The sequence below is a fragment of the Brienomyrus brachyistius genome, chromosome 11 (genome assembly GCF_023856365.1).
Source record: "Brienomyrus brachyistius isolate T26 chromosome 11, BBRACH_0.4, whole genome shotgun sequence".
Classification (NCBI taxonomy): domain Eukaryota; kingdom Metazoa; phylum Chordata; class Actinopteri; order Osteoglossiformes; family Mormyridae; genus Brienomyrus; species Brienomyrus brachyistius.
Window position 1 is genome coordinate 8,597,508 of NC_064543.1, and position 24,956 is coordinate 8,622,463.

Below are 24,956 nucleotides of genomic sequence, written 5' to 3' on the forward strand. Positions count from 1 at the left end.
TGCTTGAAATACACAGTTACAGGCACAATTGCAATATAGTAACAATACAAGTGCACGGTTACCGTGATTGGGCTCGGGACGGCAGCCACTACGATGCCAATGGTTGGCTGAGGGGACAGCAGGGCGGGGCTTCTGCAGGGGATGCCGGTCCCTGCGCCTGCAGTGCCGCCGTCCACCCTGCGCACCTGGGCTTCGCCCGGCAGCGGCGAGTGCAGCTTCTGCTCCTGCTGCTTCTTCTGGATCTTGCGCTGCAGCTGCTGCTTGGCATCGATGGAGGGCGACGCCAGGGTCTTCACCTGGGGCTGGAAGGAGTTGGCTTCCGCAGTCGGCACAAACGCAGACGCCTGCGTTGGCGTCTTCGTCCCTGAGATTGTATAGTTCCCGGGGGAGGAAAAAAATAGTTATAAACGAGGAAAGTGAATCTTTACCATCTGAATACGGATGTGTGTCTGGTACGGTCAAATTATTCTCTTTGGTTACATAAGGCCAGCAAGCACCACATAACATGAAGATCATGCAATTAATGTCAGTATTACCCATAACCAGCAGATGGCGCTCCATCCCCTTAAATCACATTTGCTTGGGAGGAGTAACAACCCATTGTATGAATGGAGCAAATTAGCCCTTGTTACCAAACAACGCCAGCTGTGTTTTCCTGTGTGGGTGCCTCTGTCTCTCATTTCATCATGCCTAAGCGAGGCCGGCCAACACACGCACACACACACGCACACGCATGTGGGCCCGTACCGGTCGCGGCCCCCGTCATGACCGTCAGGGCTGCCACCGACTTGGTGCCGATATAGTGGCTGCTGAGTAGGAACCGGGCCAGTTCCTCGACGGAGTCGAACTGCCGGCTGAGCACCTTCTGGGCCCATTCACAGACCAGGCCACAGGCGGCCGAGCGCACCTCCCCATCAGCGCCAGCCAGCTGGCTCGAGGCCTCCAGCACCTCACACTGGCAGGGGGCAGACAGACACATCAACAAACCGTCCACTTGTACTTCCTGGGCTTTTGATCCACCCCCCGCTGTACTCTACACGTTATAAATCACTTCAGAAACACTCCACTCTCCGGTATCCCATTCTAATACCTAAATTAGTTTATTCCATCATTAATCCTTAATTATTCTGCTACCTAATTTCCAGACGTGGGTAGTTCAGGTCCAGATAGTTCAAGTACAGACCAAGATTTTGTTCCAACCAGCCAGTTGAACATAAAGAGTCACAGTCACAGAGGACTCAACTGGTTGGTTGAAATAAAATCTTGGCCTGGACTTTTACTCTCCAGACCTGAACTACTTACCTCTGCCAATTTCTTCAACAAAACATCACCTAGTGACAGAGAAAAAGCGCAGCGAGGTGAGGAAGCAGGTCCACCTACCCCGTCTCCTGTTTTATGCAAGTCCAGGTTGGGTAACGAGGGCATGTGAACGAACGCCTTCTTCCTCAGCCCACTGTAACAGTATGTGATGCTGCATTAAGGAATACAATTTTGGAAAACATTGACTTTTGGAGAGCTTATCCGGTCAAAAGCTTTTGGTCTCATCCCAAGCAGATGGTACATGGCTTATGGTGTAACGACAGCATATCTACAGTTACCACAGCAATACACCTGCCCTTCCACCCCAGTTGTTTGTGTCAGGAGCAGCACATGAAGATCCACTGATAGGGCACAAAAATTAAACACAATCCCCAACAGAAGACAGATGAGAGGGTCTCCATCACAGTCCAGGAACGCGTAGCCATGGTGACGCGCCAAGCCAAGACAGAGATGGCTACTCAACCTGATCCCAGCCAGTGGGACCGAGTTGCACCACGTGCTGCAGAAGGTCCCCGAAAAACAGCACAAACATTTTTTTTATTAAATGTTACAATCCTGCTGGACAGAATTAGCAGACAAACACATAACCCCCCCCCCCCCCCCCCCCGGCTCTGATTGGACAGTGCATCCGCGCCCGGGGGGTGGTTCACCAAGCCCTGTGAGGCCATGATTAACCTGACGCCGATCCGCAGGAGATGTAGCTGCGCTACGCAAGTTCACAGCTAATGGGCTGTGAATTCTTTGCGACCGCTGCGTCCGACATGCCGGTGCTTCCAACCCCGGGTTCATGGTTGCCACAGCAGCGCAGCCCGGCACAGAAACAGCTGACGGTGAACGGCATGGACTTTGAAACGTGCCACGGACAGTAAAACCCATAGCTATACGGGACGTTTCGGGGCGCGGAGACGCTGCCACACAGACCATGGCCTTTAACTTTCATAGCGACCCCCCGGTTTGCTCGGAAGGTCATATTGAATTTCGGTTCCCATCACAACCAATGAAAACAAACAAGGTCTATTTCTGAATGCGTCTTGAGTATAAATAAAATGTGCACCAGCGCGCCTTTAACTCCAGAGTTCACCTGCCCTAAACATTTTTAATGTTGCCCCGCCTCTGTCCCCTTTCCAAATGCCAAAACGTCAGACGTCAGAGACCCGAAAGTTTAATGCATGCGAGACGCTTGTGGAACGTGGCGGCCCAGCCTGCCACCCCAGAGGCCAAAGCGTGCCCCGCCATTCAACGGCCACTGGCCCGCTGTTTGTTCATTCCTCCCCGGCTCTATATTTAGGGCCGAGATGAACTACAAGAGCAGATGTTCGCGACCGAGGCCCAGCCAGGCGGGACACCGAAAAGCCGCCCAGAGAAGGATATTTTGATTTGCCCCTCATGCCAAGTCGACGTGCCTTCATGTTAGGAAAGACGTTTTTCATGATCTTCCCGAAGTCTGCGGCACTGAGGGGATGGTAGCCCAGACTGTCACAGTAACTCCTGAAAATCAACAAAAATATAAATTAAAAAAAGTAAAACAAAAAAAACACTGATTGACTGAGCAAACTGAGCCCAAAATCCCTGTTACCGGGAGGGGAAAAGTGTGAACAGAATGTTTATTTTTAACAAACTTTACTGTTTGTTCATTCATTTCTAATCTGATTATTAGAAAATGATGGAGTATTTTAACAATTGCATGTGACTAATGCAACATTTGTAACAATGTTGATGCTTAATGTCCACTGGTGACGTTTCTGCAGCTTATTCAGTATCAGGGATTTTTATTTGTCATTTGTGGATTACACAAAGGGACAGTAAGTAGCTGTATAACGAAATAAACAACAAATTACATACATATACACATAACAATAAACATAGTATTAAATACTATAGAAATATCAGACACAGGAAGAGAAATATTTCCATTTTACATATTGCACTGCTATGACGTATATGGAGGTGAAGGTACTGCACTGTAGTTTTGAGAAACCCAAGGAGCTGTAACTATTGGGCAGAATGGTCGGTCACAGCAGCATCAGTGTTAAGGGTGGTGGGCGAGTGATTAACCAAAGCACCTCGCACTAGAAACGTCTCTGAAGCTCACATCTAGATTAAGGACCAGAATCACCTCCCACACAATAAAGCACGAATCTCCAAAAAAACAACAACAGGAAATAAGTCACAAAGGTCACTGCAGCTCCTCCTACGCACTTGTACTCATCGTAGACCTCCTGTTTGGGCAGCGAGGTCTCTGGGTGCTCCTCTAGGTGATTTCGGATCCAGTTGAATGCGTGAATTTGCTGCGTGCGGCTGGATGACATGGAGCTCTGGTCGCTGGAAGAGGACAGGAGAGTTAGAGGTGTGATGTAATTTAGCCAACCTGCTCCCGCTTTCAGCTCGTTTCTCTAGAGCATTTGCCATTTACTCTCCCCCTCTTTTCCGTTCCTGGAAAAGAGAAACCTGGCAGGATGAGAGTGATCCAGGATGGCTGGACCTTTTCTGATCCGCATTCCTAACGGACTCCATGTGCCATTTTGTGGTTGCGGGGGTGACGGGCAGATGCGCGGATACTAATGGAGACCAGAACCTGCAAACGGTCGCTATCAAGGGCTGCTGTTGGTGAATCAGGGACACTCATGCTTTTCCACGAATCTGAGTGCTGAAAACAGCACAACAGCAACGGAAAGTAAAAATAAAGATGTCCCCCGTGGGGGGGGGGGGGGGCTGTGGTGGGACTAGACAAAAAAGAAAGAAAACAGCACAACAGGAAATCTCTGGTTTTGACCCATATTGCACAGGGAAAAAGCCAGTGATGCTCTTGGATTTTGTAACTTAAGAAGTGGCAGCCCTAAGATAAATATATTTAACTCAAACTCCTCCGATGAAACATGGAGTTGGGCTGGACAGGAGATGGGGGCAGTGAGCACCCGCTTAAACTGACCCCAGCAGCTTCCTGGATCAACATCATCCCCTGAAATACTTGTACCTAATACACATACAGGTGCTGCATCGCTCCCAAAAAAACGGACACCTGTTAAACGAAAACTGGCTCCTTCAGGGGACTGGAGCAATTACCTTTTGTCACTGCCATTGCTGGGACCAGAAGGCAACCTAAGGTAGAGGTAGAGTTTTTCGATGTCTGTAAACTTCTCAACTTCTTGCTGCAAAAACAAAGACAGTAACATTTTAAAAGTCTCGCTTGGAAACATGCATCCATCTTCGCAGGACGGTAATGCATGTGAGGGTGAGTGTGAAACTGCAGCCTATACTAGGGAACTTGGGGCACAATGCGGGGGACACGATGGATGAGGCGACAGTCCCATGCTGGGCACCGAATGACCTAAAGTGCATGTCCTTGGACTGAAAGTAATGAGGGAGGAACCGGGGATAAGAGCTGAACCCACAACGCTGGAGGCATGAGGTCGCTGACCGACCGCCCTAAGTGTACACTACTGCTCTGAATATTCCACTCTATAAAGTTCACATGATGAACAGACGCCCCCTTAAATCTAAGGCAAGGAAGACTTCGGTACCTTCAGGTTGCGGTCGCAGTGAGCACGGGTAGGGCCCTGTGTGCAAGAACGCAGTGCCACACAAGGAGCAGAGGCACCCTGAACTTAAACCCCCCCCCACGCTGTGCACAGCCCGGCACTCCCCACAGCATGGAAATAACAACAAGGCGGCCAGGGAGGGAGGCGGGGCTACTGGGAACAGGTGCCAAAGTGCAGGGGCAGGGCTAACGGTATATAAACAAAACAGCTGACATAAATAAGGGCAGAGAGGGTGAAGTAGCCTCAGAAACACTTGGACGTGTTGGAGGATGAGCAAAAACAAAATGTTTACGTATGTATTGTAATTATTACATATATGCATTGTAATAATCTCCAAAACCCCGTCTGGCAACATGAACAGCTGCATGTTAAGGTGCTGCATGCAAGCCAGGGGGCCTAGAGCTACAAACAGCTAATGCCCACCCTCCCCCCCCCGTTCCCCCCCACCCCCCGCCCCGCCGCCACGACCCACAGCTTCAAAGGGAATAGGGAAGACAGCAGGGACGGGCAGGCGCGATTTAAATTCTGCTGGAGTAGCACAGGGCAGACGAGAACCCAGCTCCAGGAACAGCTCACCAGTGCTGGGCTGAGCACTTGAAAACGGGAAGAAATCACTAAAAATGTTGCATTTTCTAGAACTGCCAAGGCTGTCTTTCCCCTATACAGCATGAGTGAGGTTTTCAGTGGCCCAGTTACCGTTCAGTGCGAAAAAAGTCCAAAATCCTTCTGTCTGGGGGCAGAGCGAAGGATGGAAACAGACGTTAATACGCGCACACATGCGAACGGAGTGGCTCGCTACCCAAACCTTCACTGGCCTGCCGTCGCCGGAATGCGATTGTGACACAAATTTATCGGAGTGCAGTCTCACTGCGAAGAGAAGGTGCCCTGATGGGCGGGGCCACGTTATTCGACACAAAAAGAGGGCGATTTAGCCCAAAAGGCTACAATACAGAGAACACAAACTTAGAAAACCAGAGAGGAAGATAAGCCAGAAAAAACAGGACCTGGGAGACAGCGCCCCAACTCCCTTAAATACCCCCCCCATACCACCACCACCCCCACAAGATGATGTCATCCGAGGTCGCGTTAATCCGAGAAATACCTAATCTGCTGCCAGCACGAACAGACAGTAAATCCGACGTAAACAAGACCTTTGTTTCAATGGTGTCTGCTATAGAACTGGAATATAAGTGTATTTAATATGCAAGCATATTGCGCGAGAAGTCGAGCACTAAGAAATTTTTTTAATTTTATTTACACACAAGAAAAATTGCACATAAAAAAGTGCACCTGCATGTGTGATGATGCAGAGTTGGGGTGCGTCTGCACTGTGACGAGAGCACAACCCTCGTAAACGTGATTAAGTCACCTTTGCAGGGCACCTGAAAGGCTGCAGGAAATGAGGAAGACGGAGCATCTGGCTGCAGCGCAGAGAGATCAGAGACGCGCATCGGGGCAGGGGGGCGGACAGTGCTGGAAGGCGGGCGCGGTTGGGGCCGAATATGCGCTGGTGTTGCAGGACCGAAGCAGGCGAGTAGCCGCTCGCCAGGGTTAGCTGCAGCAGAGCCATGACGGCCCACCGCCAAAATGCGGCTCTCCCCCCGGACCGATCCGCCCGCTCCAATTGGGCTCTAAGAATAGACGCATCTCACCCCATCTTTTCTATTCGCTTCTTTGTTGCTAGGGGAACGGGAGCTCATGAATGGCTAACGCTATTAGCCGCTGAGCAGTGGTAGTGCGGTGTGCGCGTGTGCATGTGTGTGCGTGTCGGCAGTGTGACGAGGACTTCAGAAAGGGGGGGGGGGGGGGGGGGGGGGGGGGCGGGGGACGTGAACAGCGGTCCCTCACCCCGCCTTCTAGTCTTTCACCAGAGCAGAAATTGCACCGATGAGACCATGAGGACGAGCACGGGGGTGAGATCCTGCTGAAGGTGTGTGTGTGTGTGTGTGTGTGTGTGTGTGTGTGTGTGTGTGTGTGTGTGTGTGTGTGTGTGTGTGTGGAGGCACTGACTATACACACAGCGACACATGTGTGCCTCCGCTAGCACAGACAAAGGAGAGCCTTTTGCTAACCATCCCTAACCGTCTCAGGAGCAGCCTGCCCCCCCCCCCCCCCCCCCCCCCCCCAAGCCACACCTCCCTGAGCCACAGGGACAGGACGCTCGACATTGACTTCACCTGCACCAGTCAGGAAAGGCGGAGCTGAACAGCCACAAAAATCATGGAGCCGGAAATGCCACTGCGGCGACTGCTGAGCCCTAATGCCTGAACGGACCACACATACACATACACATACACATACACACACACACACACACACACACACACACACACAGCGGCAGCTTTCAGTGATCTGTGCTAGCGGGGCAGCTCATCCCATCAGAGCGCGGAGTGGGGCATGAAGGGGATGCCCCGCCCACCAGCCACCAGCAAATGCCGATCTGCGGAACTCGGTCGCCCGCAGCCAGGCTCAACGAGCCGTCCAATCAGCATGAAGGCTTTGCTGTCAGCGTGCAATTCATCAACTGCACGTCAACGAGACACAGTTGTGCCACTTTCAGAGATCAGTAGTCCTGAGAGCTGGCCTCACAGGCACGAGCGCACATGCACACACACACGCGCATGCAGGGTATACCTATCCTTATGGCGCGCACGCGCACACACACACACACACACACACACAACCATTCCGCCATCCAGAGTGATTCGGTTCAGAATGCAGAGGTATATACTGAACCCGGCTGAGTTCCCGCCATCACTGCCCTGGAAAGAACTTGCCAACATCTAGTTTATAAATAATTCAGTGGCCTGGGAAACAAACTCTAAATATTAGTGTTTTGGCTTTCATTAATCTGTTCATTTATACCTCGTTTTTAAACACCACCCCTATGTTACACTGGTGACTGCAGGTATAATATTAATAAACTGAAAAACCACCCCACATGAAAACAGGGGCCAATAAACACTGAGTAATACGGGGCAGCAGAAGGTCTTAAAAACTGTCTTAAGTGTCGGCAGGGGTGGAAACAAGCACTGAGGTAGAATATGACTTTTAAGCAACTTTAACAGACAGATTCTGATGCAAGGCTCTGTGTGGGATTGCAACATTCAGAGAGGTCTGCGGCAGTCTGGACCACGGAGGTCACGTCGGTCTCACAGGCCTGGCTTAGCAGACCTGCCTCCTCCCTTCTGCCCTCGGCCCCAAGTGCTAAAGGGAGCACTCTTAGGACCCGCAGCCCTTTGTGCACAAAGGCGGGGGCAGTGGAGTGCAGTGCAAACTGCGTCAGGAAAGCCGAAAATGCCCGGGGAGTCCCGAGAGTTGCTAGTGTGCTCACCAGCCCCGTTCCACACAAAAACGCACCAAACAGTGTGGTGCTAAACTGCCCTGACAAGAGGGGGGGGCGTGGGATAGAGATAAACCATATGGACCACAACAGCAGACAGGGGTGCAGCCCTCAAACCAGGGGGCCCAGATTTATTTTTAACCTTCTTGCAGCGAGGGATCAGGATCCTCCAGCGATGTGCCACTCTCAAGTGCTGTTTCCCCACCGAGAGAAAGAGCATCTTTGATCTCCTCCCCAAGTTGATATAGAAGCCGGCTCTCCGGTTTCGAGTCGCAATCCAATCCAGTCACGTTTCTACGCTTGGAGCATCTGAAAGAACTCGAGTTTACGATGGAAAACGTACTAGCAGTGCAGAAAGTGTAAGAGGACAGATCTCGAGGAGCGCGTCTCGGGCTCAAGGCAAACACACACAGGACAATGGAGAAAGTGTAAGAGGACAAATCTCGAGGAGCGCGTCTCGGGCTCAAGGCAAACACACACAGGACAGTGCAGAAAGTGTAAGAGGACAGATCTCGAGGAGCACGTCTCGAGCTCAAGGCAAACACACACAGGACAGTGCAGAAAGTGTAAGAGGACAGATCTCGAGGAGCACGTCTCGAGCTCAAGGCAAACACACACAGGACAGTGCAGAAAGTGTAAGAGGACAGATCTCGAGGAGCGCGACTCGAGCTCAAGGCAAACACACACAGGACAGTGGAGAAAGTGTAAGAGGACAGATCTCGAGGAGCACGTCTCGAGCTCAAGGCAAACACACACAGGACAGTGCAGAAAGTGTAAGGGGACAGATCTCGAGGAGCACGTCTCGAGCTCAAGGCAAACACACACAGGACAGTGCAGAAAGTGTAAGGGGACAGATCTCGAGGAGCACGTCTCGAGCTCAAGGCAAACACACACAGGACAGTGGAGAAAGTGTAAGAGGACAGATCTCGAGGAGCGCGTCTCGAGCTCAAGGCAGACACACACAGGACAGTGCAGAAAGTGTAAGAGGACAGATCTCGAGGAGCACGTCTCGAGCTCAAGGCAGACACACACAGGACAGTGGAGAAAGTGTAAGAGGACAGATCTCGAGGAGCGCGTCTCGAGCTCAAGGCAAACACACACAGGACAGCGCAGAAAGTGTAAGAGGACAGATCTCGAGGAGCGCGTCTCGAGCTCAAGGCAGACACACACAGGACAGCGCAGAAAGTGTAAGAGGACAGATCTCGAGGAGCGCGTCTCGAGCTCAAGGCAGACACACACAGGACAGCGCAGAAAGTGTAAGAGGACAGATCTCGAGGAGCGCGTCTCGAGCTCAAGGCAAACACGCACTGGGGCCAGGGAGTTTCTTTATTTACTGCCTGAGTACCTTCCCCTGTTTGCACACAATGACTCTGCAGATGAATCAGTGTTTCATATGCAAAGAAAAAAGCCTGGAGCAGCTGAATCAGTTTGACAGAATTACAACATGCTCATTTTTCAGTCTTTCATTCAGGTTCAGATTGTACTACAAAGGATGGAACGCAAAGACTATATCATCAAAACTTCTAAAAGTATGCATGTGCGTGTAAACTGATTTTTAAATGTAAATGTAAGTATTTCACTCATGTCGTGGTCAGACTGGGGAAACAGAGCAGAAGCAGACAAACACTGCTAAAGACGATAAACACCTCATGTCATGACTCGCATTAAGAGTCACTGAACTCAGCGACCCCACTTTCTATAGGGTGTGTTTTTACTGGTGCCACTTATGGAAGGCTCCGGAAAGTAGATCCATCTGTTGTGCCATATTTTTCACACTGATATTGATTATGAACATTTCAATTGTGTTTTTTTTTAATAGCAGGACTGACCAGCATAGCATCCGCTACAACGGCCACAGTCTCCCGTCTCTCTTCCGGTCTGAAAGTTTTGCGTTAATAACTAGCAGCTACAGTTCAGCGGCACTGAACTTGGCCAAGGCTATGCTGCAGAACCTTAAGGCTGAAATCCACGGGTTGGAGTTTTTCAAGGCACGGACCCAGGCAGACATTGCAGGGGGGTGATTTTGTGTCGACTACATGCTGAATTTTCTCCATACAACTTCCTCAGCCTAGCGGACGGCTTCATCCTCTTGTTTATCTATCTGAAACTGGCTTCCTCTCATCATAATGCTGCTTTTCTCTTCAATAACAAGCATTTCCCAGCAGCCAGAGCATCCATACCTGCCTTTTTTGTACATGAATGTATCCAAATTTCATACATTTCAACTATACTTCAGATGAACATAAGCAAGCCCCCCTCCCAAAATCACCCCACACCCTATGTCTTATGAAAGGGAGGTACAGTGCATTTGCATGCAGTTCCACTACGTCAGCTGGGGGCCCTTTTCTGCAGAGCTGACATCACTCCTGAAGGTCACCGCTACGCCCGTGTACGATCACAAACTACAAACTTCACCCTCCCCCCCCCCAGTCGCCTTCTTAACACGCGGCGGACGGATTCCTCCGAAGGAAGTACCGGGACGTAGGAAATGAGTCAGCCGGACGTCTTGCTCGGGTGAAGCGGCGGAGAGCTGGCCGGGGTCGCCGAGCGCTCAGGCACAGCAACAAAACACGGCTGGCCAATGGCGGCATGCGGCCGAGGCTATGCATTCACGAGGAAATACAAATGAAGTCATCGCAGGCACTAATTACTCACCAGTATGTTGTCCACTTTTGATTGTACTGATTTGCTGTAGGGAGGGAAAAAAGAGAGAGATTAGAATAGTAAACATGTAACCTGAGCATGTGAGGAACATACTTATTAATATACCAGTAGAATGTGAAGTATGGACCCCCCCCCCCCAGAACAGGACCCTCTCCATAACAGATATATCTCAGCTCTGCGTGTTGCCATGTGTAAAGAGAGAAGGGAGATGCACAGATAGATATTATGTCAAATATCGGCGGTCTAAAAATACCTCCTTGTCTAGACACGGAGGTCTGGTGCTCCAGGAGCCGCTGTGAACCGGCACAGGTACTGAAAAAGCTCCCCCCCCCTATTGAGAGTTCAGTCTTTAACCACCTGACACAGGGCTGGGGCATCATACTCATCTGACAACAAAACACATCCCGTTGTCCGCTACAATTTGGCACCGCCATCTATGGGCACGAGGTTCAGAGATGGAGGCCTGGGGCCACCAAATAAACAATGACATCACCGCTGCGGTGCACCCCCCTACCCCCCCCCACCCCACCCTCACCACAACCTCCACCCCCCACTCTGACCCAATTTCATGCTGTAAGCCCACGGGAGCGTCACTTCAGGACAGGTCGGCTTGGGCTTTCGACGCAAACGAGGTTTCCATGGGAACGTACCGAGACTTACGAATTGCAAATGGGCAGTAAGTCTGATTTTTATGACTCTGAATGAGAAAAATATTTCACAGACTTCTCCCTAAAGCACCATTATCCGGCAATGCCCAGTAGGTATTCCAAAAACACACAAAAAAAAGGCAGGCACAACTGTTTGGGCATGACACTGTTAATTGAGACCCTGAGACACACATTTTTTTTGCGATTACGATGTGTGAGGGGACTGATCAGCGTATTTCTAGGTGGACCTTAAGTAGGAAAATACAATAAATTTTCACTACGGTAAGATTTTTATAGGCTGTTTCTAGGTGAGACAGGGCCGGTCGGACTTAATTAACTGCTATTAGAAAAGACTATCATATGGACTCTTGAGCCTCATGTACGGGCAGCTTGGTGCGGCATCGTTTACGGGGAGCCGTCCGCACGAGATGGACGTCACATGGCCACAGCCCAAGCGACAGCATGGGGCAGCATGTCTTGCACCGCGGAACCTTTGTTTTCCCGTCGCTCAATCGCGATTCAACACCCCCCCCCCCCACCCCGCCGACACCTGACGGGACTCTACTAGACAAACTAAGCCCTTTAATCGCCTCTGCGGAGCCCCAGGCCACTCTTCCCACGACAGATGTTTTGGGCAGGATAACGTGGTTGTAACGCAGCGGGAGTCCGCATGCGAATCGCATACCGCGAGGTACGAGGCAGCCCTTGTGGGGTCCGCAGAGCCCCAGAGCCACGGAAGGACAAGAGGCACGCTTCCATTCATACGACCTTCAACACACGCTGTGTGTGTGTGTGTGTGTGTGTGCGTGTGTGTGTGCGTGTGTGTGTGCGCGGGCGCAGGCATGGAGGCGGAGTCACAGAGGATTATTATTTTGCTGTTTCTGCCCTGCGTCGTTCTGTGTGCTCAGCTGAATCCCACAACGGTGGCCACCACGGCTGCCTAGTCTCTTCCTCTCCATGTCCTCCTCCTCCTCCTCCTCCTCCTCCTCCTCCTCCTCCTGCCTTTGTGGTCGCTGCCATTTCGCACACGCTCAGAGCGCCATCTCGGAAGAGTAACAACAGCCCGCAAACAGCCTCAATGGCCGCAGAAAAATGGTCACTTTTGCTTTTAATTTACATGTATGTTTTTGTAATATATTTAATATGCATATTGTGTGTGTGTGTGTGTGTCTGTGTACATACACACGGTATGTAGCTCAGTGGGCTAAGCCTCTGTGCCTGTGATCAGAAGGTGGTCAGTTCGAACCTGTCCCTGGCAGAATAGTCACATGTCCGTAGGCCCTTATGCAAAGCTGCAACCCCCCGCACCCTGGGTACTGTGGGGGGCCCTTCACTATGACCCCCCAAGCTTACTCTCACCTGCATGGAGAGCAAGAAGGAGCAAAGCGAAAAAAGAGAATTTCCCGAGGGATTAATGAAGTATCACAATTGTGTATTTGCATACTGATTTCATTATATAAATACACACACACACTCTCTCGACTGATCACTTAATAGTGCGAGCTGACAGTGAGTTTGGCCTAGACAGCACAGGGCAGATGGCAGGGAATTCCAGTCCATCACACAGGATATAAACACTTCTATAAATTTCTAGACACCAACTCCATAACTAGATGTCTAGATCTAGATTACTAGAACTGCAAGAGAAACCTGGAGTTCCAGGGGAAACTGAACACTGAACATAAGGAGAGCATGCAAATTCCACACACAGAGCAGAGACCCAGGCTGAAGCAGCCTTTAAATTGTGGGTCTTGCCAAAAGAAATGGACGGGCTGGCTGTTGACAGGATCCGGGTAACGAAGGCCTACAGCGCCGACGCTCTCGATCCGGAGTCTGAACAGGGAAGCCCGCCTGCAAAGCGCGCCACTCGACCCCCTTCCGGAATGGCCTGATTTCTGAAACAGCAGAGTGGGTCGGGCCGGGCTGGGCCGAGGCCGCCATGCCCCAGAAACCAGCCCAGCTGCTCCTCCTGCATCATTTATCCAGCATGTAAACAGTAAGGCAGTGAGGGTGCTGCCCACGCCGACTGCCTGCTGCTTCAATATGGCTGCCACACAAAGGCAGGGGCGGGCAGGCTGGGGCGGCGGCGGTGGGGGTGGGGGGGGGGTCTGTCTGCTGCCGCTAAACCCTAGCAACTGGCTACAGAGGCGTGCAGAGGCAGCCTCAAAGCCGGCCTGCCCTAAACCGAACCTCGCGGTACAAACACCCTTATCAGCCTGGCTGTCAGGGGAAGACCTGGCCCCACTCAACCCAAGGGCACCCCCGCACTGCCAGTTCCCTTTATCCTGCCATTATCACAGCCTTGGCGGCACCCTTCAAGAGCTAAAATGCATCCTACAAGCGATGCATAGGTTAAAATGGGTTAAAATGGGCAAAAACACAAATGGAAAACGTCGCTATCGATAAAGTATATCCCACTTCGCGAAACAGGAATCTGAGCAGAATCGTCTCCTGGGTTACATGCAATAGAACTGCTTGTTCCTCACAGAAGTGCGTTTCGCCTGTACTCCGGAGTACGAGGCGGTCTCCTGTGCCGGACACCACAGCTCCATCGAGCTTCAAGGGTCCAGCTTCCCGCTTTGCTAAATCTGAAACATCTGCCATTCGGGGGTTCAGATTAAAACCCCAGCACCCTATTAAGGTGCCTGTTATGTGCTTCCCACCCCTGTATCACACTGACCTGCTTGCCATTTGGACAGGAACGAGGCTGTTTTAGGGGTGACTCAAAAACAATTTTTATAATCGCGTAATATTCTGGGCTGAATAAAATCCCTGACACAATGTGCTGATATTTAAAAACCTGCCATGAATCTGAGAACAGTTCGTCCGCTACTCTACCGATGAGCAGCCTTTGTGAAAATGGTCTCTGTGTTCTGATCTAAAACAGTCCCCAACTAGTTTCTATTCAAAGCCTTGTTTTGTCAAATCAGTAACTAATATTAAAGCATCCCTCAAGGCTGACCTTGTGTGCGGCCCATTTGGGTTTCTGTAAACTTAAACTGTGCCTCTCTTAGTCACCTGAAGAAATGAAGCACTCACACCTCTTCTGTGAGATCAGGGATTTTTCTCTTTGCTGAATAATAGCCGTTCTGAAGGGAGATCACAGTTACTTAAGGTGAGATCTTTCCAAAGCACAGCATGCCCTCAGCTAGACTGTAGCACACTGAACCACACCTTTAGAGACATCACTGCTTCCTGACCACCCTAAAGACGAGAGAGCGGTAGCGCCAACGGCCATATCGCTTCAGAAACTCAAAATCCACCGTGAGGTTCCTGTGTTGTGCTTCTAGATATTATATAAGATACATCTCAGAAAAGGCTGCCTTCAGTTGAAACACAAAATTTCAGGTCAAAGTTTTAGGGACGAGGACACAGGGCAGACACTGCAGGCAGAGAAGCTGCCATGTCAGTTTGTTCAGTACAGTGGTTGTCAACCCAGTTCCTGGTGCCCCCCCCGCCCCACCGCCAGAAAGTCTTCATTCCAACCCTACCTTAATCAGCCTTACATGATCTTTGTTAGGCTAGTAATGAATGTGGCAGGTCAAAAGTAGTGTGGGCTGGAATGAAAACATTCGGACAGGGAGTGGGACACCATGGAAGAACTGGTTTAGTAGAACTTTATTAAAGTCTCAGTGGATTCTGGTGCCCGTATCTAAAATACAAAAGGAGAGAAGCTTCAGGAAGTCTGCACCTCCTAGCCACATTCAGAGCACTCCATCCGCATTAAGACCAAGGAGACATCTCATGACTAAACAGTAAAACCCCTTACAGATGACCCTGGAAGCCGCCACCTGTCCAGAAGGTGCGACAGACAGATTCAAGAGTCGCTGCCGTCTCCATCTCCATCTCAATTAGAAGGTCAAGAGAGCCATCGCCAAAACAGAGTCCACACAAACGCCACACAGACAGTGTCTCCCAAGCAGGCTTTGCACAACCATCTCCACCGTGGCCTGTAATAAAACGGAGGTGAATCATCATTCAGAGAAAATGGAACTGGGGTTGAGAGGTCACCTTCTGGATGGGAAAGATCTTCGCCTACGATGCACCGGTCCACGGCTGTGACGTTCTCACGCCGGTCTGGGCTTCCTGAAAGCCTACCAGGCAGAACTAATGTAGAGCCACACCAGGTTGTGCTACACAGCAACAGGAAGAAGACAGATTCCGCAGGGCTGGCTGGGGGCAGGGGGAGGATATGTCTAATTAACATAAATGGGGGGGTTAAGATTTCACTGGAGTATGACCGCCCCCTCACAAGGCAGCGGGGATTAGCCATTTTCGGGTTTTGCCTACTCTCATTTATTTTCTAGGGTTTACCCATGAAGAAATAACCATCTTTGGTGCTGGCAGGATTCCGCACCAAACAGTTTGTTTCCCTGTAAGTATAAACATAAGATTTTCTTTTCATGTGTTTCTCCTCTGGCATGTGGGCCACAGTTAGCAATTTCATACCATTTCCTGTATGCATTTCATGGGCATCTACATGGCTGCCTTTCACTGTACAAGAGAAGCAAGATTTAAAAAGTGGATGCAATGTGAGAATGTTTTAAAGTATTGATCAAATCAACCAGCATTAGACAGCAAGAAACACAATCGGCAGCTACCTACTGCATTAGGAGAAAAGCAGTGATCAGATGAATTTGACACTGTGATCTTTCAGTAAAAAAATTATATATCATGACTGTCTTGTAATATGCTTATAAGTTACATTTTACCTAAAAAACCTTGTCAGAAAATGGGTGTGATTCCCCTTTAAGATGGACAACAAGTCTACAATAAATCAGACAAATGCTCCAGAACATCTGCTTTGTGATGTTTACTTTGACTGTTTATAAGAGAAACTTTATAAGGGAAGCTTCATCCATCTTTAATGGAACATTTTTATTAATATGGCAGCAGAAAAAGGCCATTAATGGAACAGGGAATAATGAGAAAGACGGAACTCTTATTTTCATCTGCAACACAGAATGAGGGATCTTTTATAGGTGATTATCAGCCACATAACAGACGCTGACTATTTTATTTTTTTCTTCTAGGAGAAGCTTACAAATGACACATTTAGTTCTCTCCAAAAGTAGCCACGAAGGCTTCAAACTCGCGGAGATGCTCGCCTTCTGGCTGGACACCTGGGCCAGACAGGAGAAGCATCGATGCCCCCATCAGCCAGGTCTCAGCAGCGACGCAATGGAAATGAGGCCCCTTCACTTTCATCTATAAGGCTTCCTAGAAGTGAGGGCTGAACTGAACTGAGCGCTGGGAAGAATCCTGACCGGATTTCAATGGGTTTCGCACATCATTCCCGTTCAGGATGCCCTGGCGAGAGGCTAGTGCATCGAGGCATTCGGCTCCAAATCGCCCCCATTACAGATTGACGGAAACACTACCACTGTTCATAAAGACAGAAGCGAAAGGGCCATGCAATAAGATACCACTTAACATCTCTGCTCGTCTGATTGTCCATTCTGCCCCCCCACCCGTGAATGAATTCTACTGTTCATTCACAGAAAAAGAACAACAAACAAGGAAAGAAAATGTCTGCCCTGGCAACAGGAGAGCTGCACAGGAGAAACATGCTCCGCTACCATGTTTGCGATTGGAAAAGCTCATTTCGAATTCTCTTTGAAGACATTCATCCACATTGTGCTGGGATTTACTTGCCTCCCTTTGGTTCTCTCTCACACGCGCACACACACACACACACACACACAAAATGAGTTTCCACTTCAGGCTTCACAGATAAAAACCAGAAGCGATAAAAGCCTCCATTTTAATTCGACAAGAGGAATCACCTACAAGGACGGACATGACAGCATCGCGAGCTAATCCACTATTTCCTACAAATGCGAAGTCAGCTGCATCTTAAATCGCAGATTACACGGCAATGGCGAAAACAAAATGCAAACATAATCTGCATGAACAAAAAAACGACCAAATAAAACAACCTATATTAAATCATTTTCACTTAAATCTATTTAAACAGCTCAATACAGAACACTTAAACTGTCTGCTATTTCGCAAAACATAAAAAGGATTAAGGGGCCAGCTAAATACAAGGGAACAGTGGCCATTGAAGCAAATCCCAAATTCGGAATGATAAATATGACCGTGTATGACACTAACCCATTTAGGATGGCAGGGAGCCTGCTGCTCTGGGAGGCAGACTGGCGACCTCAGGATGGCTGGTGGAAAAGGCCTCTGTCGCACAAGGAAGGGGACCCAAATAACCAAGCCGACCATCTGTCTACACAAGCAGGCATCAGAGGCCTTAAATCGCAGTACAAAGCCCTTATAAAACATACGTCTAAGCATCAGCTCACGTTAAAACATTCCTCAACCTCTTCAGCCATTTAGAAGCATTTTCGTATCAACAAAATACAAGCCTGGAAACCCGCAGCTTAATGTTTTTGTGCCTATAAGGGACGTGCAGGTTAAATTAGGTGTACGTTTAGGTGCTTAACACGCGCGCCGTTGACCTGACTGTGCCGTGACGGGCATATCACTGGACGAACTCCCATTTCCAGTCTCAGACAAGCGGGACGGTTATTCTTAGCTTTCGGAAAACAAACACTAGCCGTGTGGGCACCATCACCAAATCTGTAATCCCCAAAGCATCTGCATGTGTGCCAGTCCAGCGAATGAGATCCAGCTGCAGAGACTATTATCCAACCTTAACTAACCCAATACTATACTTTCATAACCAATTAACTCTCCCCAGTATTACCTTTCCCGCAAAGCCATTTTTTACCTCTTTGCATGTGTGATTTTACTGCAGCTATTTATTTTTTCCTCACACAGAATCTGGATGCTTAATCTCACACGTAAAAATCAGTCACCCCATCTGATTAATGACTCACTTTTGCTTACTGAATGTTTTCCCCTGTGCACTACAACACAGTTCCACGCTTCCTTTTTAATTGCGGTTTCTTCTTACGTTTCCACAGTGCTCACTGTGCGCCAGCACTCCCTCTACAGCCCGTTTAAGCATCTCTGAAGCATGGCTTCCTGCGCACAGAGTGAGAAGATTTCCTGCCAATCAACGGCCCCTGCAGCTCCCTTGGTTTGGTATTTTAGCCAATAGCTGAATATTTCGTATAGCTTTTTTTTAAAAATTGTTTTGACTAAACATTTTCCATTCATTAAATGAAGCCTAAGGGATTCTGTGGTTAATTATGGGAGGAAAGATTCATGGAATGCTAGACAGTCAGAACTTGTGCTTGTGATCGGAAGGTTGCTGGTTCAAATCCCATGGCCTGTAGAGTGATAGCACTATTGGATGCTGCGCTGTGACAAATGTCAAACGGACAGCGAGGTCGGCATGGCTTCCCAATGGGAATGAGTAAAGTATCGCTGTTATGTTGTAAAATTGTTACAAGAAACACGTGAACTGGATATCAATCCACTGTTTAGACTTCAGAAATTACTGCAAGTTACTCACAAAGCATGGAATTGAGGCTCAATACTGACCACAGGGGACAACCTCTACAGACACATTATCACAAACAATAAAAGTTACCCAGGAATAACAGGACTTTCTGCCTTCCCGTAACAGAACTGTCAATAAATTTTAAGATCGATTAACAGAAGCAGGGCCCAAATCCCACACCTTTCCTATGTTTCTGTCGAGATTAACTACAAAAAGGAGCATTATTTGGCCAAGGTAGCACACTCAAGGTGGCAGAATTTCTGTACATCACATGTGCCCTATATATAGCAGACAAATGTAACCTGTTACCCGTATTCAGCAGCACTTACAGCAGGTATAAAACAACCAAGCATGGCTTGGATCTGTGTGTCACTGCACATTACTGATATTCACATCCAAACCCAGCACCATGACCACCTGGCAAACTCCGCGATGAATTACACGAAAACCTTTAATCTCTTGTTTCATTCAACCTGTAAGTAGATGGCTGGTTCACGGAGTGCACCTCCGAAAACACCGTTACGGTAACCAGGATATGAAAGCCAAAGCTGCCTGTTATCATTTTCAATAATTCCCCATGACAACAGCCTTGGTAGCAGTAACACAGAGCAGGGAATAATGCCACGAAGGCGCATGACCGCCTTAAACCCTGGGCTTGTGTCTTTTAATGGGAACTGCAGGATCTAACATGGGAGACCTGGATCAAAATTAATTAACGTAAAACATTTTTAAAAGCATCCGGCAAACATCTTTGTAGTAGTGCAGTGTCTCCCAAACCGGTCCTTGGAGATCCACAGACAGTCCATGTTTTTGCTCCATCCCAGCTCCCGGTAAAATGAGGACTGACTGCTTGTTCTCGAAGACCGGACTGGGAAACACTGGTGTAGATGTAGCAATACTAAAACTTCAAACTGCAGAAAAGCAAGATGCATGGATAGTTACAGAAGGGTGCGCCCTAATTTACTAGTACTACCCATGGGTCACACCATCGGTAATTCTGACAGACATTTTGATTAAAATGCCATTTTTACCTCAGACAGGCTGGTGATCGCTAGTATTACCTATCTGATATATCAGAATGAAACAAGTGCTATAAAGGAACAAGAGTTACGCAAAACAAAGGTGCATTTAAAAGTTACACGTATCTGATTAGTGAATGCTTGCTATAAGCAACAAAATCAGTTCCTAGGGTTTCATTTCTCAGGAAATTCGGCGTGTGCCCTTTAAATCTCAACTAAATATAATCCACTTACATGACCAAAGAGATCCAAAACCTAAACATATTCCTGAAGGCCCCTCACCCCCCCAGGGGCTCCATAAAAAGAGCCTGGGATGATTCATGGAGTGAAAGTTATACCAGGACAGAAAAAAATCTGAAAATCTGACGGTGGCCAATATAAATGAAATGTGAGATGAGTCAACAACTGTTTTGAATGGAAAGATCAACACACACTTGCGGCTTAATAAAAGCTGCTGACTATCTGAAGTGAATCACAATCTCGAAACGCCGGTTGCTCATCCGAACCTTCACAAGGGCTTCACTGGCAAGACAGCTGATGAGTTGTTTTGTCACACCACAGCGTGGTCAGTGCCTCGGCGAGGAATCCCCGAATGGTCACAAACCAGCCAGCAGCCTTACTGGGCCCGTCAGAGCAGACAGAAATGGCCAATCTAGCCACATTAGCTCTATCATATTCTTTAATGGAAACCGAATTTCAATTATTCAAAATAAGTTTATAATAAAGACTGATTACCTGAAGAATATAAACAGACACAAATACAACATGTACGCCTGTTAGGGAATGCATTAGGGCAGCTGCCAGTGGAAAGTTTAGTGGTATAATAGAGAAGCTAACACAAAGGAATTGAGGCTTAAGGGGAAAAAAAAGCGTTCAAAGATGTCAAAGTGCTGCAGAAGTTGTAGATAATGGGTATTACGCCTCTCTGTGGTACGGCAGGCTGTATATCCTGCGTAGGGCAGCGGTCTGCTGCTGCAAGCACAAGTGAATCCTCTATCTGAAGCATTTAATATTAAATAACAAATGAGCTTCAGTGATTTTTATAAAACAGGAAAAAAAACTATTTTACACTAAGAACAGAAACAGTTATACAAACCCAACGGTTTAATATGCCAAATCATAGAAAATACGAATAAGTGTCAGCCTTCGAAAAGTCCGATTTGTTTGCAATGCAGTGAATGCAGTGAAACTCAGCAAAGTCAGCTGGGAGCATGAAATCTACGGATTCCTGTTCTATGCTGTTAAACGCATGAGACCTGAATTCACAAATTTGACCTGACGGGGCTCATTATTCATGCACAATTTGAGCCTATTAACACTGCATGTTTCACATGAGCAAGGAAAGATACTATCAAGAGCAAAACATACTTTAAAAGTTTAACTTCAACAAAATATATTTCAAATGTATGATAAACAATGTTTGAAATTATTTCTAAAATACTAGCTATAGATCAAAAAAAAACCGCCAATGCCCTGTTACCAAAGACCTTTCAGAAGTGTACACAAAATGCGGTGATGAAACACACATGCGTGTAAAATCTGATATCATCATAGGTCCGTTCATCGCTTGATAAAAGCATGAGAGCACCTAAAAGCCTCGGAGTGCGGTTTCTGTAAATCCATAATAATGTCAAACACACTTACCTGGAGTGCCATCGATTTCGGCCTCCCACTAGAGAAGGATACGTTACCACCCTTAAAGGCCAATTCAAATCCTAAAACACAGTATTTTTCCATATAGACAAGCATTATGCATTAGCATTAAGACAACATGTATCAATCTTCAAACAACTTCAAACCCATAAAACAATTATTGGTGAGTGACGGTGTCTCCAGAGCTCATTCCACTCAACAAACTTATACTAGAAAAACATGTTTATGTCTTATTTCGCACTTATAAGTTTGCATATATTGTATGCAAATATTTGTGCAACTAGCTTAAGCCATGCTAAATGAGCAGTATAATATATTATAGGTTTGGTTCTCAGGCCAGGCTCCGCATACATGATGTCTGTATATTCTGCCTGTGCAGATCCTTCCTGCAGTCCAAAAACACATGGCTAAGCAAACCGGTGTCTCTAGCCTGCCCGCAGTGTGTGGGTGTGAGCCCAGGGACAGACCTCAGGCAAACCACAACCTTGTGCTGGATAAGCACTGATGAAAGGTAATTGTGCAGTATATGGGAAGACTAAACCATTATTACACCCATCCATCCATCCATCCATCCATCCTCTATACCATTCACACACACATTCACACCTAAGGGCCATTTGGCTACTCCAATGCAGCTCAGCATGTCTTTGGACTGTAGGGAGAAACCGGAGAACCTGCAGGAAACCCCACGGCGACACGGGGAGAACATGCGAACTCCACAGACGTAGAGCCAGGTCAGAACCTCAAAGGTCGGTTCCAGAGGTAGGAGGCAACAGGGCTAACCTCCGCACCCCCACCCCCAACCATTATTACATTTTAAATATAAATGATATGCAAACCAAAGAGAACATGGACAAAGGCAAGGTACCGGGTTCTACTGAGCAGGACGTGTTTGATTCGACACACAAAGCAGCCCAGCTGACCCACATCAGCATGAAGGGCCTTGTTGTGGTTTTAATAGGGTCAGTTGGGTGCAGTATGACAGATGCTCTCATGAGCTACTATGTTCATGGACAGGATATGAGCAGTGCTACCTGTACATATTTCATTCCCATTAGTGTACTTTCACTGGTATACATTTTCTTTCCTTTTCAATTTTTCTTTTCTTTTTTTTAAATACTGTTTCATCACTGAGATCCTACTGTCTGCTTCTGTTCCATCTTTGGAGTAGGGGAATATGAGAAAATAATTTACTTTTCCAAAATACATTCTGTAAGAATATGACAATCTTCTAAGGTTTTATACCAACAGGTATAAGACCCAATCCTAAACAGACGCCTAATGCCTAATGACAGAGACTAATGATAATGCTGGTCTTCTATAACTGCTGACCAACCTAAGACTGTGTAATATATAGAGAAAAGAAAGAGAGAAAAAAACATGCCTAGATCTTAAATTTCAGTCTACCGCCATGCAATCCTGAAAACCAAGGTCCAACATCCACTTGACATTACTGAGCTTTTAAAAACGATTTAAGCGGCATATACTGAGAAACATATATCCCCGAGGTGATATAGGGAGAAGAATCGTAAAAATATGCCAACGTTGATTTAAAAACCTTATTTAACAGAACAATGCATGTGACGAGCATTTCTACGCTATGGTCACATGGGGCTGCGGCGGCTAACAGCAGACACACTACTTCCCACGTAAGTAACATGCAGGCAATACCGCTATTTACGGCTGCCATAAGCCCTCGGAAACACTGCAAAAAATAAAAGGCTGTCCTCATTAATCATCTGGTGTGTTTTTTTTTTTAAAGAGAAATGTCAGTGCGAATATAATAAATGTCCGTGTTTTATATTTCTTCACATAATATACCGTCAAAAGAATAAATCGTCGCAATCACCACCGGCACTGTCTGTTAATTTGACCTATAGGTACATGGCTGGCTTCTCGTTTCTCTATGAACAGCACGCAAAAAAACAGGGTGGGGTGGATGAGTCGGGAGGGGGTTAAAAAAAATCGAGTCAGCGTTTCCACCACCGGAATACCGATGAATCCACCACCAGGCAGCATTACCGGCAGACATACACTTGCAGATGATACCTGTTCGTCGCATCCCGTCCAGCAAGGGAATCCCAATTCAATTATTTACCCCCAGTGAATACATATAATCGGCCGTCGCTTGGTTTCTTTCCCCTAAGTCATGTTGCAATGCAATATTAGTCCTACTGCAATATAGCAACATCACCAAACGTGCCACCCAAATGCAACCGGTTTCGATGCAACAAATCTATGCCCCGTGCTATCGATTAATATGCATTTGCAGTAGAGCGATTCAAGCACAATCTGTCTGCATTATATTAGCGGACGTCTGTTTCCATTACACAGCACCGGTGCGCCACCCTTGTCGGTGACAGCGGGATGTTCAGCCACGATGTCCATGCTCGCCTTTCATGAATGACCAGATTCACTCTCGCTTAAATGCGCACCATGGTAGAAAGTGCCTTGAATTTTAAGTCTTGCCAGTCAACTTACAGTAATGACTCGATTCACAAACCGTTAAAACCAAAATGCATCCGCTGTCATCAGCTCATAAACAGCCGGCGACATCTAACTACAATTCTGAACTGTTGATCTTGTAAATGAACTCGTACCGGCTATCTAGTCGAAAATTAAAAAAAATAGAGAGACGAGAAGTGAAAACAGCAAAATAACCACGATATATGGTTCTCTCAAAAATTCGGTGTAGGAAAACATGAATTCAACGGCGACTGTCAGCCATGCAATCATTCTGTAAAGTATACAGACGGCTACCTACCAACAAACCAGTGGTCAACTAAAAGCAAGGATCTTTTTCCCCCCCACGAATTCAATATCCGTTGAACGTGCAAAAAAATTAAATGTGGGATAATGCACATGTTGGACGTGTTTACTATGCTCTTACCAGATCGAGTTCTTTATTTTGTGCTGCAGCACACTGGCCTCTGTCCCCTGCAGTCCCGGAACGAGAGCTGGTAAAGAGCCTATTCCCGAATTAGGCTTTTGGTGCTGACCAGGTTGTTGTTGATTCTCAGCCATCACGACGAGATTCAGGAGGGGAGGAAAGGGTAGGGGTGGTCTTTAACAAGTAGGCCTCGACCTGGACCTAGAGAAAACAGTCCTTCTCCGGCTATGGTTCATCACTAACCCAGCCCGACCGCCGAGCGCCTTTGCTTTAACCTCGGAATCCACCTACATGAAACGACAGGAAGCCATAGCTAGACTGCAAACACACAAGCGCGCCGCACGTATGTAAAACATTAATAAATAAATAAAAACGGGAGGGGAGGGGGAGGGAAAACACGCGTCGATCCGATTCTGCTGCAGCCAGGAGACACGACGTGCACGCCTGCGACCGCTGTCGGT

General features: G+C 47.8%; 1 protein-coding gene across 1 annotated transcript in view; it reads right to left on the minus strand.

The window, feature by feature from the left end:
* LOC125751885 (DNA-binding protein RFX7-like) overlaps positions 1–24,949 on the minus strand; it is a 29,216-nt gene extending 4,267 nt beyond the window's left edge. The window contains exons 1-8 of the mRNA XM_049031283.1: positions 24,496–24,949; positions 10,858–10,891; positions 4,384–4,469; positions 3,520–3,642; positions 2,689–2,808; positions 1,381–1,462; positions 748–955; positions 63–364 (exon numbers count right to left, since the gene is read on the minus strand). Coding sequence (XP_048887240.1) covers positions 63–364; positions 748–955; positions 1,381–1,462; positions 2,689–2,808; positions 3,520–3,642; positions 4,384–4,469; positions 10,858–10,891; positions 24,496–24,629 — 1,089 coding nt within the window. The 5' untranslated portion in view covers positions 24,630–24,949. The remainder of the gene's footprint in view (positions 1–62; positions 365–747; positions 956–1,380; positions 1,463–2,688; positions 2,809–3,519; positions 3,643–4,383; positions 4,470–10,857; positions 10,892–24,495) is intronic.
* Between the last annotated feature and the right edge of the window lie 7 nt (positions 24,950–24,956).